This window comes from Calypte anna, chromosome 14 (assembly GCF_003957555.1).
Source record: "Calypte anna isolate BGI_N300 chromosome 14, bCalAnn1_v1.p, whole genome shotgun sequence".
Classification (NCBI taxonomy): domain Eukaryota; kingdom Metazoa; phylum Chordata; class Aves; order Apodiformes; family Trochilidae; genus Calypte; species Calypte anna.
The window spans coordinates 2,766,443-2,783,309 of NC_044260.1; the positions used below are offsets into that span (position 1 = coordinate 2,766,443).

The following is a 16,867-nucleotide window of genomic DNA, read 5'->3' on the forward strand; positions in this document are numbered from 1 at the left end:
GAGGTTCCTCGGCTGAGTTAGGTCACCCTGAGCCTGCTGTGGGCCACACGCTCTGTCCCACTGCTGCTTGGTGGTGGCTTCCACGGCAGCCACGGGGTTGGGCTTCCTGGCTGTGGAGGGTCTGGGGGAGCAGCCCCTCATGGCCCCATTCCCTGCTCCTGGGGAGGAGGGGGGGGGTGCACGGCTTCCTTGACTGATCCCCACATCCCTTGGATGATCCCCACATCCCTCATCCACCCCCGGCAGCCCCGGGGCTGCCCTCAGCCCTGTGCAGCTTCTCCATCCCCTTACCATTTATTTGCTACTAATGCGAAGGGGGTTTGCAGGAGAAGACCAATTCAGATGCTAATTAGGCCTCTTAATTGCTATGGTTGCTGATTGCACATATTAAAACCAGTGGAGGCGATGGATCTTGGGGAAATATTTAAAAACAAAGCAGGAATGCTTGGAGCGGGAGGAGGGATGCTTGGAACTCCGATGGAGCTGGGCTGGCTGCTGGGATCGATGCCCACAGAGCAGCACTCTCAAGGAGATCACTGGGGACTCGGATCATGAAATCAACTCCAAGACCTCCCTCTCCCACCCCCCGTGCTGGTGGTGGTGGCCACAGCAGTGCTGACTCCAGGGGGGTTCAGTGCCATGAGCAGGAGCCTTGCTCAGCACTGCCCTGAGCATCACCAACCTCTGGGGCTCATGTGCACGCTATGTGGGTTAAAGATGTTTGGTTTTTTCAGAATTAAATCTCCAGTTCCCTCGTTCTGTATTTATTGTCGCTGTGGCAGGAAATCAGAGCTGCCATTTGTCAGGGGCTGGATGGTGCTGTACCACAGCTTGTGCACACACTGGACAGTGGGTGCCTTGGGGTGTCATTAAAGCCCCATTTGGGGCAATTTGTGGTGCTCAGGTTTTCTTGAGGGTCGGTGATTCGGGAGATCGGCTGGGAAAAGGATTTTGCTTCATTTCAAAGAGAGCATTGATTTTCTGGAATTAACCAAATTATCCACTAAGTAATTGAAGACAAGCAGGAGGTGCCCCAGGCCGTGTGCTGCCTGTCACCTGCACTGGGCTGGGTGCCACGAGGCAGGGGAGAGGACAACAGACAGTTTTCTCTTCTTGAGGCTGAATTTGTGCTCTGGGATGAACCCCTCGTGTCACGGGGCTGAGACCACTCTGAGCCCCCCAGGCTCCTGGGGCCATTTGTTTGAGGAGGGAGGGTGAGCAGGCAGTGATTGAAGGTGTTTCACATGTAATATCTCCCTTTCATGCCAATGTCTTTCCTCTGGAAGAGAAAAATCAATACCCAGGCTAAATCTGGAGGCTTCGATATTTTTCAGAGATGTGCAAATCAATATGGATTTCTTAACAAGTTTAATTTCAATACCTGAAAGTGCACATTCTGCCTATTTCCTGACCTTTCCAACCCTTTGGGGAGGAAGATTAAAAAGATTTGTTCAGATTCAAGGAATTGAGTCAGCAAATGCCCCATTACCTTGTTTTCTTTCTGCCAAACCTCGATGGACAGCAGGAGTGCCCATCACCCCCGTGTGGCTCCCAGTGCCATTCCCAGCACCAGCTCTGCTGCTCCACACTGACCCACAACCAGGACAGGGTATAAACGGGGCCCTGCACCATGGGGACACCTCTGGGGCTACAGAGGGACCCAGATATAGCCAGGGGATCTGCAAATGGCTTTCCAGTCCCCACTGGGGCTTTTGTTTGCTGGTTGTTGTGGTCTCCTGTTCAGCTCTCCGGGGGGGGTTCAGTGGTTGTGTTGGTGCTGTGACAGGCAGAAGCCAAACACAAGCTGCTCACAGATGCTGGCACTTCCACGAAGAGGGGAGGTGTCAGCTGGGTCGTGGTTGCAGCACAGGATTTTCTTTTCACCCCTTTTTTCCCCAAGTCCAAGCCTCCCTCAGGCTAAATGGACAGATTTTCCCTGGTTTGCTGCAAGGAAAACCTCTGAGTTCCTGCAAAGCAGTCGCCTCCTTGGTTTCCCCTTTCTCTGCTTTGTCCTTTGCCCTTTCCTGATTGATTTGTTGGGTATTTTTACTCTTGCGTAGCTCATGAAAGCACAGGTAAGTCCAAGCAATTTATGTCACATGTTTATTATTTACTTGATGGACAGTAACAGCTTTTGTGGTGCCATTACTATATGTCATCTAAATCCAAAAGCTGAGATGCTTAAAGGGCAGCCTTCATTAGGGATGGAATAGCTTTCCCAGCATCATTATCGTCCACCTGAGTGCCTGTGCTCCCATAAAATCTGCAGCTGACCACAGCTACTGAAGCTCTTAAAGTTCCCAGAAAATTTTCAACAAATAAGACTTTGACCTGGGTGCATCAGGAAGGTCCCTGCTAATAAACACCTGTCCCTGTGTCCTTACCCTCACTCCAGTCACTAGAGGAGAAAAACCTGAGCCTGCAGGTCATTAGGGGTGGGCGTGGTACCTGCAGCTGCGTCTCTGGAGCTTCCCCAGAACCGGGGAACCCCCCTGGTGCATCCTGAGGGGTACCCTGGGAATGCCGCAGGGAGGAGCGGTGGGGGTCAGTGCAATGAGGAATTAAGGGCTGCTGGTTCTCATTGCCACCGACCCAGCTGGAGGTGTGAGGAAGGACAGGAATCTGCATTAAATGTAACGCAGACGGTTTGATTTGCAAAGTTTGTGTCGAAATGAAGGGAGGCTCCAATGTCGCTGCAACTGGAGGGAGTGGCAGGCTGCGTGTCCTCGCTCACGGGGAACCCCCTCCCCGAGGCTGCCCCACTCGTGTCTCTTTCCCGAAGGGCTCTGGCTCCCCTGGTCAGCAACTTTCCATCCTCTCCTGTTTCCTTAGTTACTCCCCTTCCTCCCGGGCTCATTAGCATTCCCACCACTCTCCCAGCACGGGCTGTCTCCTGCGCCATCAGAGGCTCTGGTGGTGACAGCCACGGCGCACGGGAGAGCCACCACCCCGCGGGGACAGCACCCCAGCCCCCCGCCTTACACCCTATAACGAGAAGCGAGCGGGACCCTCTGCCTCGGGGCCGAATTCCCGGGGGTAGGAACAAGCTCTAGAAGGATCTTGAGTCCGGCGGCAATGGACCGGTACCTGAGCAGCCTCCGCGGGTGCGTGGGGACGGAGCCGGAGAGGGGATGAGCAGCCCGGGGGTGCGGCGGGGGTGACAAGGAGGTGACACCTCCGGGTGTGGTGACTCCCGTGGGCTGCCATGGGAGGGGGGACGGTGGCCACTGCTGGGTGGGCGCATCCAGGACAGGGCTTGGGGGGCAAGAGCTTGGCGCTGGCTGGGGAAGCCCGAGTGGGAAAGGTGCTGGAAAACCCTGGCGAGGATGGTGGTTCCTGTGTCTGGAGATGCAGGGCATGGCAGAGCAGAGCAGGGGACAGCAGAGTTGTGCTGGGGCCCAGGTGTCCCAGGAAGGCCCTGCCATTCCCAGGCAGGGATTTGGCTCCTGCCAGCCCCCACCATTCAGGCGCCAGGGCCTCGCCTGTGCTGCCGCTCCCTGGGGAACTGAAGTTTGGGCTCCTTTAATAACCTGCAGGTCCCTTGGAAAACTGCAACGAGGAGCATGAAGGAGCAATTCGGTAAGTTTATTTTGATGAAATACAATAATTATCATGCTTAGCAGCTGTTGCTATTTAAAATAAGAAAAAACGGGGCTTGCATTGAAAATGTTTTGTAAACCATGTGCACCAACAATCTGTTCCAATGAAACCAGCCATTATGGAAACGGTATAATAGCAGGAGCTCATTATGGAAAGTTAAATTGCAAATCATATTTTGTTTCAAATGAGCTAGATGAATGCATAATTTGCCTCAAAGAAATAGTTTTGTAGTTCTGATCCTCCTGCCAAGAGCTGAAACTCTGGGGCTGCAGCTGCCGGCGGGGCCTGATTGTCCATTTCAAACTGCAGGAAGTTTGAGTTTCAAAGGAAGATTTGAAGAGAAATTGGGGGGGGGGAGGGGGGGGGAGGTAGTAGCAAAGGAAAAAAGGCAGCTCACTGCCTTCTGAGCTGAGCTGGGAGCTCTCGGCTGCTTTCCTACCTCTGATCCCGGCGCTTGCGGGGCTCTGCAGGTCGGGATAAAGGCACAAAAGGCTCCAGCCCCCCCGGACCCTCCTGTGCAAGGGGCAGCGGCGCCCTTCCCGCAGCTCAGCATCAGATGCAGCCTGGGAACATACCCTGCCATAGCCAGGGCATCGTTTATAAACACAAAGCTGTTTGTGTCCTGTAATCCTCGGCTCCATCCCAGCGGCTCTGGCCATCCCTGTCTGGTTAGCAGGCTCGCAGTAATTCTCCCGGCGCTCTGCAAGGAGGAGGCTCAGCAATCTCCACCGGTGAAAACCAGCAGTAAATTCTCTGATGAGACTTTAAAGCCCCGTCTGGGGGCTCATTGGCCCATTCCCTGAGGGTTCCCAGCCTTTCCGGGCAGCCGCTGTTCAAATCTGCAAACTCTGCGCTTCCCTTTGCATCCCGGGGGTGCAGAATCCCGCTGGTACCACTGCCAGCAAAGAGGAACAGGGGAAAAAAAGCTGCCCCCAAGAGCCCCCTTCTGCCGGACGGGGATCTCCCCTGCCTATGACTGCAAGTCACCGCTGCTGTGTTTTATTACACAGCAGCGCTGTGTAAGCTTGTGTAAGCCCTCAGCTTTAAAAAAGAGCCACAAGTAGTAATGAAACTTGGCGGGAGGTTCCGTGTAAATGCTCCGTGTAAATGCGTTCCCAGCCTCTCAGCCTGTTCCCGGGACGCGGCAGCCGCCGGGATCAAGGGTCGGGGCGGCCCGAGGGGACAGGTCCGGGGGTGACACATCGCTCAGAGGGTTCATACAGGGCTGGGCTCCTTGTGCCTGCATCCCGGCACCCAGCAAATAGTGGGAACAGGGCAGGAGGTGACGGGTTCCTGTTTGAGCCCGTCGAACCAGGGAGCACAGGGAGCAGCAGCTCCACAGCCATCTGGGATGGATGAGGCACAGCCTCTCCCCGGGAGCAGGGATGTGCTTTCCAGAGAGTCTTTGAATGCATCATAGATCTTCACAGATAATTTCAAGCCAGTTAACCTCACAGCAAACTTGCCAAAATAATTGAAAAGGCTAACGAGTGTTTTCTAACCTCCAAGCAAACAGCAAATACTTAAAACAGCAGGGTTTTTTTATTAAAAAAAAAATAAAAAAATTCCTCCTTCCTTTCTTTTTAATGGCAGCCTGGAGCTGGAAGCAGGTAGGTGATTTCTTAATTAGCCTCTAGTGCCTACCCCTGCAGTTACCATCTCCTATTGCTGTCCCAGCCCTCCCTAGGGCAGCACTGGGGGGCAGCACCATCCTCCTGTCCTTTGCTGCCCTGGCTCTGGCTGGGTGACATCCCCTGTCCTTGTCACAGCTCTGGTGACATCCCCTGTCCTTGTCACTGCAGCAGCCCCGACATGTCCCACTGCAAAGCTCTGGTCCCTGTCCCAGCCCCCGTAGCCCTGGGGTTGTTGGGGCAGGTTTGGTGTCCTCCCAGCCCCCCATGGCTGGTGGAAGGGGCTGCCCAGGGCAGGCTGTGGGGACAGGGGGATGGCTTTGGATCCAGCCCCCCCACTGCAGGGGCCAGGGGGCTGAGGGGTGGGGGGACGAACACCGGGGTGCTGGTGGGGCAGGGCCAGGCGTGGCTGGGAGTGGGTGGGATGGCTATTTCTCAAGGCTATTTTTCCTCCTATAGCAGCAGGTAGGAACTTCTCTGGCCGGGCAGGTAAGGTGAACACATCTCCTGAGCTGGAAAGCTATAGAATTCCAGCCCTGAAGCCCACCCGTGGTTTGCCCTGTGGTGGGAGTGTCTGGGGCAAGGGTCTGGATTTTAAATCCTCTTTCGTGTTTTTTCCACAGTGATAAGAAGAAAAATATCCAGAAGCAGAAGAAGAGAAGCGAGGTGGCTCAGGGCAAGTGGAGAAACTATAAATCACTGAGAGTGCATCCCAGAGGCTCACCTCGGAGTTCAAGTGCCTTTTAACCTCTCAGATCCTGGCAGCCCTGCTGGAATTGTCTCAATATGATTGAGGTCTTTAAGTGCCTCACAGCCCAAAACCAACCCCTGCACACAGGCTGCCTGGGGACACAAGATCACCTTTGGCACTGCTTAAGAATCCTAAAAGGCAGGATGAAATGAGTTTTATGCAGTGTGATCTCTTTAGACAGCAAAGAAGGCAAAGGCCCCAGTTCTCCTACAAGTATGACCAGAAATGAAGCAGCAGGTCAGGTCAGATCTGCAGCCCAGGAAGACACTTTTGGCAGTTTTACGCAGTGTAGGAAAAAGTGAGTCCCACGCCTGGGGCTGCTCATTACTTTAATGAGCTGCAGTGTATCATAAAACCCAGCCCAGGGAAAATGATATTAAGCAGCTGTGAAAAGTAATAATTTATTTCCATAATGTCTGTGTTTTGGATTGAAGGAAAAACCCACAACTCCAGCAAGGCGTCTTTTCCTGCCACAAAGTGGCAGTTTGCTCATTAGCTTAGAGCATCACTGCTCCAAGTGTAATCATCTTTAAAAATTATTAAAAATACAAACCCCACTGGTAAGGAGTAGCAGAGGGCTTTGCACCTTCAGCCTGGCAGCTGCCAGCAACCTGTGGGTTCACCGTCATCTCTGGGCTGTCTGACCTGCAGGCTGGATGTGTGAGATACCACCCAGTCTCCAGACCTTCCTCACTTCCCTCACCTTTCCTCCTGGTTTCTTCTGCCCTCTCAAGCAAATCGTCTCTGAGAAGGGACCAAGGGCTGGAGCTTCTCCTTTGAACTCAACCAAGCGCATGAAGTCGAGGGAGCAGCTGCTGTTGTGGGGTTTTTTGGAGGCTCTTCAGAAAACCCCAGAAGTTTTGGTCAAGAGCATGGCTGCATTGCCATGGTTATGGTTTGAGCAGGGTGTTGGACCCTTCTGGTCCTAATTACTGAATGCCCTGGGAAGCTGGATGGGGTTTGTGAGGGGCGGGTTTGGTTTGCTGCAGCCACAGTTGGATGAAGGAAGGGATGACCCCAGGAGCCAGGGCTGTGCAGGCTGCTCCCCTCCCTCCCCAGACTCATTAGCAGAGCCCATTAAATCTTGTGCTACACAAGGAACACATGGAGCAAGGAGGGAAATGAGCATGAAATCTGATTGCAAGGCTGATCAGAGCTGATGGAGCTGGGCAGCCAGAGCAGCCATACCTCGAAGGAGGCTCAGGCATGAGCCCTCAGGCTCCTCCATGGCATGGGGAAATAATCATCCATAGGACCTGATTATTCATGAGCACCATGAAGATTAGAATTCAGAATTCTTAACAATTCAGCACAGCTCCTGTTTGATGTGGCGAGGCTTGAGCAGTGCATTTGCATTAGAGAAAGTATTACTCCATTTCTTCATTTGATGGAGGAGAAGGATTACAGGAGAAATCTGCATAAATTTATTGGTAAATGTCATTTAGCATATGTCCAAATGTAATTTATCATGGGTTTGTAGTGCAGACTCTGACTCACACAGGGCTCTTTTTTCTTTTTCTTTTTTTTTTTCTTTTTTTTTTTTTTTTTTTTTCCAATAGACAGGTAAATAACCCCAGGGACAAAATTGCCTCATTGAAGGAAACTGATATTAAATCATCATTGTTGCAGGCGTACAGAGCTGGCTGGAGGCAGCCTCTTGGTGCAGCTGCCCATAGGTCCCCAGAGGAGCCCAGGCTCAATGGAGTGGAAATGCTGGTCCTGAGGGGAGGAGCTGGCAGCACCCAAAGGATCTCTATTCCCACAGGCTTTCAAGGCCTGTTTGGGTGAATTTGACAGCTGCTGGGGCTCCTTCTGTCCTGGAGTGACTCTCCAAAGGGATGTGTGTATCCAGAGAGGCTTTTCCAGCTGCCTTGGCTTTGATCTGCTTGGCTTCCCCGGGTGATCTGAGGTATTCAACATGTTGGGGAGGACTTTCTGGCAGCCCAGCACCTGCCAGAGCAGCTGTGACAAGCTGAGAACAGGTCCTAGAGCAGAATAGCAGCCCTGAAGCTTGGGAGGCTGGAGATCTCTGTCCATCCCCACAGCCCCCTCACTGTGAGATCGATGTGGAAAAGCAGAGGTCACTACAGCAACTGCCTTGAAGGTGACAGGCGTGATGGCACAGGGCTCCTGCCCCATGCCCATCCTGGCACCTCCTTGTCTGCAGGAACATCTCTGTGTGTCCTTGTGAGCAGCTCAGGACAGGGCAGAGGGAGCTGCAGCTCAGAAACCCCCCAGGCATGGGCTCCTTGGGCTGAACTTGCCATGAGGGCAACAAGATCTGCTCAGACACCCCGAGGTGGGGAGGAGAAACACCTCGAGGCAGGGAGCAGAGCCTGGGCACAGCTTCAGCAGAACTGGGCTGTAGCTGCACACAGGGCAGAAAATGTTCCTGTTTCTTGAGGAACTCAAGCCTGAGAACTGGATAATTTCATCCTGCTTAAATTCCAGCCCTGGGAAGGCTGAAGGTTTCTGCCAAACCCCAGCACTACCAGGTCAGGCAGCAGCTTCCAGCTCTCAGATGTCCTTGTCTGCAGGGATTTCTGCATCTCACTCCCAACACTGCTTCCACACATTTGTCCCAAGCAAGCAAACACTTGCTCCATCATGACTGGCTGGTACGTCTGAGCATCTTGTTAGCAACTAATGTTAGCATGCTAGAAATTGCTAATATGTGATAGACAATAATTAGAATTAAATTTAATTGCCCAGTAGCTGTTTAACTCTGCACACAAGTATGGCTTTCCCCTCTCTCCATTACAGGGAATGACACAGGAGGAGGAAAACATCCCTGAGGAATGGATGAGGCCAATGCAGCCCAGCTGAGCTCCCAGAACCCCGTTGCAGGGCAGGCCCAGCAGAGGAGGATTTCCCCCCTCCAGCCTGCTGGGAAATGGATGGAAGCTGCGCCAGGGGAGGTTTAGGCTGATGTTAGGAAATGTTTTTTCCCTGAGAGGGTTGTCAGGCATTGGAATAGCCCAGGACAGTGGTGGAGTCACCATCCCTGGAGGCGTTTAAAAGGTGTTTGGACCTGGTCCTCAAGGACATGGTTTAGGAGCTGGTTATGGTGTTGGTCAAAGGTTGGACTGGATGAGCCTGGAGGTCTCTTCCAACTTAAACATTCTGTGCTTGTGTGAAAGGCTGGGGATGGGCAGAGCAGCGTTGCTGGGTGCTCAGTGCTCAGGTATGCTCTATTGTAGCCTTCAGCCCTCTCCCCTGCCTCGGGGTCTTCTTGGGTGAGGTTGGAAGGAGAACTGCTGCTCCTGGCACCACCTGAGGCTTCATCTGTAACAGCAGGTACCCAAAAGACAACAACAACAACAAAGAAAGAGGAAATGTAAGAGCATTTCCCAGGGGTCAGAGTCCCCTGCACCCAGGTGGGGTGCAAGGTGGAAGCTGCCTCAGGGTGGGCTCTGTGTGGGAGCAGTGGAGAGGGGCTGGGCAAAGGGACCTGTCCTGGGGAGTTGTGGCTCTGTCAGCAGCTCTGGGGCATGGGGCAGAGCAAAGAGATGAGCCCATGTATCTCCTCAAAGCAGGAGTTAAAAGACCCTAAATTGTGGTCTCCACTTCCCCAGCTGTGAAAATGGGTGATAACAATGGTCTAACGGGTTGTTTAGCTCAGTTAAACTGGAATTAAAGTATATGTTTCAAAAAAGAGTGAAATTAATCCTGAAACAGTTTACCAAAGGATGTGCAGAAGGTTTTAAAATGAAGGACACAAATGCTGCTTGGTTTTGGCTTGCAGGGGCCAGGGGAGGCTCATGGGTTTGCATTCTTACCTTGGTGGACCCTGAGGCTCAGGGGACAGGGACAGGCAGGGGTCACCCAGAGGGTCAGCTCACACAGTTCCAGGGGACAGGAGCCCCCCAGCCCACGGAGCAGGGGTGGCTGGAAGCTCTGGCTCCACACGGTGACACAAGTGACACCGCAGCAGTGTCCTGGAGTGCTCCCAGCACGACCTCAGCTCACACACATATTTATTCCCTTTTTTTGAAGTGTGATCAGAGAGGCAGAAGTACCTGCACAGAAGGAGCTGGATGGGGCCGTGATCACCAAGGGATTAATTGGCTGCTGGTGACTCAGAACCGTGACTCAAAGAACGGCAGCAGCCGAGGGATCAAGTCAATCACCACAGCCCCATCACCAGCCAATTCCACACACTCAGCACCGTCTCCTGAGTGATTAGTGCAGCCGTGCAGGGAGTTTGCAGAGCAGAACAGCTCCATTTTGGGTCTCCCTTGCCTGCGAGTCGGTGTCTGTGTCTTGTGATAGCTGCGGTGTGCAGCCAGCCGGGGCTGGGAAAGGAGGGCTCCGGGGGATGGAGAGAAGGGGCCTTTGATCCCTCTAAGCAACTCTGATTTAAAATGGGCTCTGCAGTTAAGAGCCAGGAGGAAAGCTCAGGTGTTGCTCTGATGTGTAGGGGTGGATGTGGCCAAGAGGGCAGGGAGGAGGGTGGGGAGATGAGGTCCTGGGAGCAGCAGGGGCTGATGAGCACCCATGGGTACCCGAGGCGTTTGATGGGGACCCAGAACCCCCGGGACCCCAGCAGCGCACAGTCCGGGGGCTGCTGCTGCAAACGGTGCTTTGTTGGACGCTGATCCTCCGAGTCCCGGCTCCCCTGAACCCCCAGGGTCGCCGCCGCCTCTCCCGGTGTTGCCGTGACCTCTAGTGGCGGGCTGGTTCCGAGAGGAGGGGTTTGGGGCCGCGGGGGCTCCGCTTCCTGTGCCCCGGTACCGGGGGGGGAGACTCCGGAGCCTCCTGACGGCGCTGGCAGCGGCTGCTTCGCTGAGGAGCATTTCGGGAAACACCCATCAGGGAGGGCAGCACCTACCTGCCCCGGGGGACACTGCCCTGGGGACACCGCCCCGGGGGACACCGCCCTGCACCCCCCCAGCCTTCACCTCCTTTCCTAAGGGGGGACACAGACACCCGGAGCTGCCAGGTTGGGTCCGGGCTGTTGCCGTCAGGATGGAGGTGATGGGAAGAGCTGCCCCCTGTCCCAGCAGAGCCTCCAGTGCCACCAGAGCTGGAACAGACACTGGCGTGGTGGGGGGCACAGCTATGCCCCTCCTCCCCAGCCCGTGCCTGTGTCCTCCCCGGGGTGAGGAGGGGACAGTCCCCGCAAGAGCCCCGAGCTGAGGGGTGACATCTTTTCCGTTTCTCGCAGTTGCTGTTGAGGTGCCACCACCTTTGGCTGTCCCTCCCCCGGCATCGTGGCAGCCTCCAAGCCTTCCCTGGACCGAAAGGGAGAGTTCTGAGTGTCCCCCATGGGCAGGGGGCTGCAGGTGACAGGTATGGCCCTTCCTGTTCGCCCCGGGGCACTGGCAACCCCCAGCCAAGGAATTAACTCTGATTTCTGACTGCTTGGTAGGGTCAGTTTCCTTCTCTGTACTGGGAAATGTGTGAGTTGATGACAGGGATGTCCCAGCAGAGCTGGGCACCCCCTGACCCTGCCTGGATCTGCCATCCCCTGCCTCTCAGCAGTTCTGGACTTTCCTGTCCTCATCGGCGTTTAGGGTTTAATTAGGGTTTGAGAAGCAATTTGCATATGAAAAGCACCAAGATGTGAGCATCCCAATAAACAGGTCTGTCAGGAAAGGGCCCGATCCATGGTGATGCTTTGCTGGGTGCTTCCTCGTGTCACTCGGGTGCTGCAGCACAGCTTTGGGTGGCAGTGGGGCTGCCCCTGCAAGCACTTCCAGGCCAAAATCGGGGTTTGCTTCTTCCCTCCTGCATTTCAGCAGAGGATTTGTGGTTTTGTTCACACACTGCATGGCAAAGGGGCCGTATGGACAAGTGATCCCAAAACATCTGATTTTGGTGCGTCTGTGAGACCAGTTCCAAATCTGTGTGGAGAGTTAAATTCCTCATTAGTTTCGAGAAATACATGGATCAAAGACAGTCCTGTGGAATCAGACTGCTCTCTTAGGATCACTAGGTCCCTCTCCTCTTTATGGTAGTAATTCCTTCTCTCTTTCACTCCATAAATTGCAGGACAGTTCCTCACATGTATCTATAGTATTTATTAGCATTTAAAATAATAAATATCTCCTTACTGGGGCCCCTGGGCCCATTTGTCCTGGGCAGTGCCACCCCACTTCTGGAACAATGTGGATATTCCAGCAAAACTTCCCTGTGGCTCCAAGGTGGTGATCTAGGTTCCAGCCCTGCTGGCAATGCCAGGTCCTCTTGCACAGAACTCACAGCTAAAGTTTAAAAAGAAAATAAATTATTTAAAAAAAAAAAAAAAGAAGTAGAATCTTTGCTCCTGATGGGAAAAAAAAAAAAAAAAGCAAATCCCAACCTTCCTCCTCTGCCAGCCTGCTAATAGTGGGAGCTATTAGAAATAATTCGTCCTTACTTGTTTTGAGGTTTTTTTTTTTTTTATCTTTCTTTTTGTATCGTTCAGTTCTACAGCAGGTACTTCGCAGACACTCAGGTGTAGAGAAACAAGATAAACCAGGTGCCTCGAGTTGCCAAAGAGTGGGTGTGAGTCCACCTGTGCCTGGTTAGGGCAGGCCCCCTATTACCAGGGGGCCAATAAAGGTGGGACACACACCCACAGAGAGAAAGCTCACTCCTGCATGAGGCAATGGAGAGACCAGCAGCTCGTCGAGCCTCAGGAGCAAGAAAGGCTCTTCCTGCTACACTCAGGAATAATTCTGCCTCAGTCAGCCCTCTCAATTTCAGAATGAAAGCAGCACAGGCAGCTGCTCTTAGCACAAGGGGCTAAGTCCAGTGCAGCAGAACTGTGCTTAAATAAGCTGCTTCTGAATTGGTAAATGAGATAAAGTTCCCTACACAGCCCCTAATAATCCATTATAGTAAAGCACTGAAATTACATTTTAAAGCAAATGGTTTCTCTTTATTCCTCTTTTTTTTTCTTTTTTTTTTTTAATTAACATGTGAGTATGTAAAAAAAATCTGTGACAACAGAACTGGGGTAACTTACATTTTAGGGTTTTTTTGCAGAGCTTGGAGAACAATTTACAGCTGAATGCATTTGAAAGAGAGAAAAGTTACAGAAGTAACTTAAAGCTACAAAAATAGTCTTGTTGATGTGAACAGGGGTGCAGAGAACCCCAAGCCTTAATGCTGCTCCTCTGTTCCAATTGCTTCCAGAACTCAACCCAGGTTCCTTGGCAAGCCATGGGTTATTTCCTTGCCTCCCTTGGAGGTTCTGAATTTTTAAATTCTTTTTTAAAGTTATAAATGTGTGTGACTGAGAATACTTCCTTGTGTGATGCAGCAGCCAGCTGGTTGTTTGTGAGCATTTCTGGGGAGCCTTGGCCTACAGGCAGGTTCAGGCCCTTTGTGAGAGTCCCATTTGTCCAAGCAGAGGCAGGGCAGGATTCCCAGAATCAGGATCTGCTCACACATCCTCCTCTAGATGCACTGAGAGGTTCAGCTGCTCTCACCACCCTCCTGCCAGAGGTTCCTCCTCCAGTCTCCAAGCTCAGCTGCTCCAGGAGCATCCCTTGTCCTGCTTCCCCCCAGCTGAGCCTCCCTGCACATCACCTTGTCCTGGTTTGGGCCAGGATAAAAGGGAATTTTCTGTCTTGTAGTTTTGCTTTCAGCTCAGTCTCTTGTCAGGAGCTGCACTTGCTGAAATGAACAGCAAGTTTCTCAGTCAGTGTCTGCTTCTAGGACTGATAACACTGATGTTTGTAGTTACAGCCAGAGCCTGGTGTGCAGAGCCAAGGACACTGCTCAGCTCTGAGGAACATTTTACCCTCCAGAAGGAGTAAAGAGGTCCCACCTGCAGCCTCCTCTGGGGAGGAAGGGACAAGAGAGATGCCAGAATTGACCAAACAGAGGATTCCATCCCATACACCTCATACTCAGGATAAATTTGAGGGATAACAAGAGGCTTCCTGCCCTTCCTGCCCTTCCTGCTTCCCTTCCTTCACCCATTCCCTGTTTCCTTCGGCACCCTGGGAGGGTTCCATCCATTATCTGCCTGTGCTCCTGATCCATCCCAGCCCATATCTGTGTGTTCCTGCCTCCAGCTCCCAACTGCTGCTGAGCCCAGGATTCCAGCCTGGACTTTCCCAGGGCTGCCCTGCAGCCTCGGTGGTGACGTGAGAGTTACTGGGGAAAAGGGAGGAGGAACATGGTATCCATTTTCCTGTATATTTTATATATTTAGTAATTTTCCCTATTTATCATTACTGTTTCATTAAAGCTGTGTAGTTTAGTTCCCAACCCAACAGTCTCTCTCCTTTATTCTCTCTCCTTTCTTTATCAGGGAGGAAAGAGAGATAAACAGAGAGCATCAGTTATTTGGTTTAATTGCCAGGCCAGTGTTAAACCCTGACACACTCCCTGGTCAGGACTTGGGGCTGAAATCCTTGGGGGAGCCACCCAGCAGGTTCTGCTGGAGCCTGGGGGGGATTCAGCCTGGGCAGGGCAGGGCTGGGAGGGGTAAAGGCATCGGCCAGGTCAGGTGTGGCTGTCCCCTGGCTGAGTCACAGCGTCCCTTCGGGTTTTCCCTGGCAGGAGCAGCTGCCCTGGCACTGCTGCTGCTGCTAAAACATCCGTGCTGCAGCTGACGGAGGAGGGGAGTGTGTCCCAGCAGGGAAAAGTTGTGTCCCAGCAGCTGCTGAGGGAGCCAAGGGGCAGCACAGCCCCAGGGGGTGTGGGGTGGGTGCTGCTGGCTCCAAGCCACTGACACAGCAGGTGAGACACTGGGGCTGCTGGGGAAACCAGTTACAGCATGGGTGTCACCTGGGCTGTCCTCTAATCACTAGAAATTAAACACAGGACAATCTACTGCCCCTCTAATGAAGACTTGGGGCTTCCCACAGCCCTCCCCCCCCACCTGGCAGTCCCCATCTCCTTGCAGATCCTCTCCTCCCAGGATGGATTCAATCCCCCCATCTCACCTCTTGGGTTCAGATACCACTTTTCCTAGCCTAAAACTTGAGCTGAGTGTTGTTTTTTCCAAGCCTGTTCACCTTCACTGCTGTCACTCCAGAAGTGACAAAGCTTCTCTTTGGCTTGATGTGTTATCACCCCAGGTGATGTTCAGGAGGTTTTCTCTGTCCAGACTTGCAGCCAGGAGGTCAGAAAAGAACTATTTTTAAAGTTAAAGATGATAAATTTGAACGGATGGGTTGGATGTGCAACAAGTACACGACGTGAAGTGGTTGGGATTTCATTGTAACATTAATAAAAATAGGAAATTCACGAGAAGGTGACGAATATTGAGCGTGTAATTAAATTTTCTGCAGCATATTAGTGGGCAAATAACTGGTAAAGGGAAGATGAGGATGAATAGAGAAACGTGCATGGTATAAATCACTTGGGCTTTGAAAAAACTTGGATGCCTGGAAAGAAACCGAAGCGTGCATCATACATTTGTGGAAATAACAAATAGCTCCTTGCTAGAAAGCAATAATCTGCATAATGAAACATTAATGGATATTTGGAATCCCGGGCATCCCTGCATGGTGGAAGCTAAAGGATGATAATTATGTTCCTGTCCCCATGGGATCTGTTCTGCTCTTTACACACAGCTTTTCATTTCCTTATTCCTGCTCCTCAACTTCTCTTCCCTGTTCCCATTGATTTCCTGCTCATTCCCAGGCTGGACTGAGCCTCCTGCCCTTGGCACAAGGGAACAGAACCAGCCCCCCCCCCCAGCCTGCTCTCAACTCTGGTACCAGTTTTCCAGTCAACCCTGCCTGTGGCACTGGGGTGGCACTGGAATGGCCACCCATGGCCTCCCATGAGGTTCCCAGGATCCCAGGGGGTTCCCGGGATCCCGGGGGGTTCCCAGGATCCCATGAGGTTCCCAGGATCCCGGGGGGTTCCCAGGGGGTTCCCGGGGGGTTCCCAGGGGGTTCCCAGGATCCCATGAAGTTCCCAGGATCCCGGGGGGTTCCCAGGGGGTTCCCAGGATCCCATGAAGTTCCCAGGATCCCGGGGGGTCCCCAGGGGGTTCCCAGGATCCCATGAGGTTCCCGGGATCCCGGGGGGTTCCCAGACCCGCGGTTGTGTCGCTTTTTCTCCGCTAGGGGGCGCTGACGCGAGCCCCGCGGGGGGCGTGGCGTCTTTTCCCACGTGACTGGCGCGTGCGCGGTAAGGCGCGCAGTCAGGTGACGCGCGGGGAGGGGGGGGTGGGGAGGGCGGTGCGGCTGCTGCGCCTGTTGCGCCTGCGCGCTGGGGCTCTGGATCCGGCCCGTGCGGTTGGCGGCCAGGAAACCCCTCGTCTGGGCTGAGGCGGGGGCGCCCGAGCGGCCATAGCGAGCGGCGGGGCCGGAGCGCTGCGTGCCGGAGGCGGAGCGGAGGCCGAGCCCGAGCCGGGGCCGCGGGGGCCTCTCCCCGTCGTCTGTCCGGAGCTGCGAGGAGCAGCAGGAGGAGGAGGAGCCGGGCGGCGCGCCCCGGCGGAGGCCTGGTGCGATCGCTGAGGGCCGCGGGCCTGGCAGCGCCGCCGCCATGGAGTCCTGAGGCCTCCGCCAGCCGAGTCTGCCCGAGGCCGCGGGGCCTGGCCATGGCGGAGCGCCGCGGCCTCTGAGCGCCGCCGGCCCGCTCGAGCTCAGCCCGCGCTGCGTGCCGCGGCCCCCTCGGGGTCCTTCCCCGTCCCCCCGCCCGCCCTAACCGGCGCCGCGGCCGCCGTTGACGCCGCCGTCGCGGAGCGGGCGCCGCCTGGGCCCGACCATGTCGTGCGTGCACTACAAGTTCTCCTCCAAGCTCAACTATGATACGGTCACCTTCGACGGCCTCCACATCTCCTTGTGCGACCTGAAGCGCCAGATCATGGGCCGCGAGAAGCTGAAGGCGGCGGACTGCGACCTGCAGATCACCAACGCCCAGACCAAAGAAGGTGCGTGAGGGTGCGGGGCCTGGGGGCACGGCCCGGCCAGCCGGCGGCTCCTCCGCG

At 54.1% G+C, this 16,867-nt stretch overlaps 1 protein-coding gene across 5 annotated transcripts in view; it reads left to right on the forward strand.

The window, feature by feature from the left end:
• The first annotated feature begins 16,289 nt into the window (after positions 1–16,289).
• The window catches only part of RBBP6 (RB binding protein 6, ubiquitin ligase), a 28,342-nt gene continuing 27,764 nt past the window's right edge, over positions 16,290–16,867 (forward strand). For all 5 annotated transcript variants that reach the window (XM_030459493.1, XM_030459494.1, XM_030459495.1 and 2 more), the window contains exon 1: positions 16,290–16,810. In XM_030459493.1, coding sequence (XP_030315353.1) covers positions 16,645–16,810 — 166 coding nt within the window. In that variant the 5' untranslated portion in view covers positions 16,290–16,644. The remainder of the gene's footprint in view (positions 16,811–16,867) is intronic.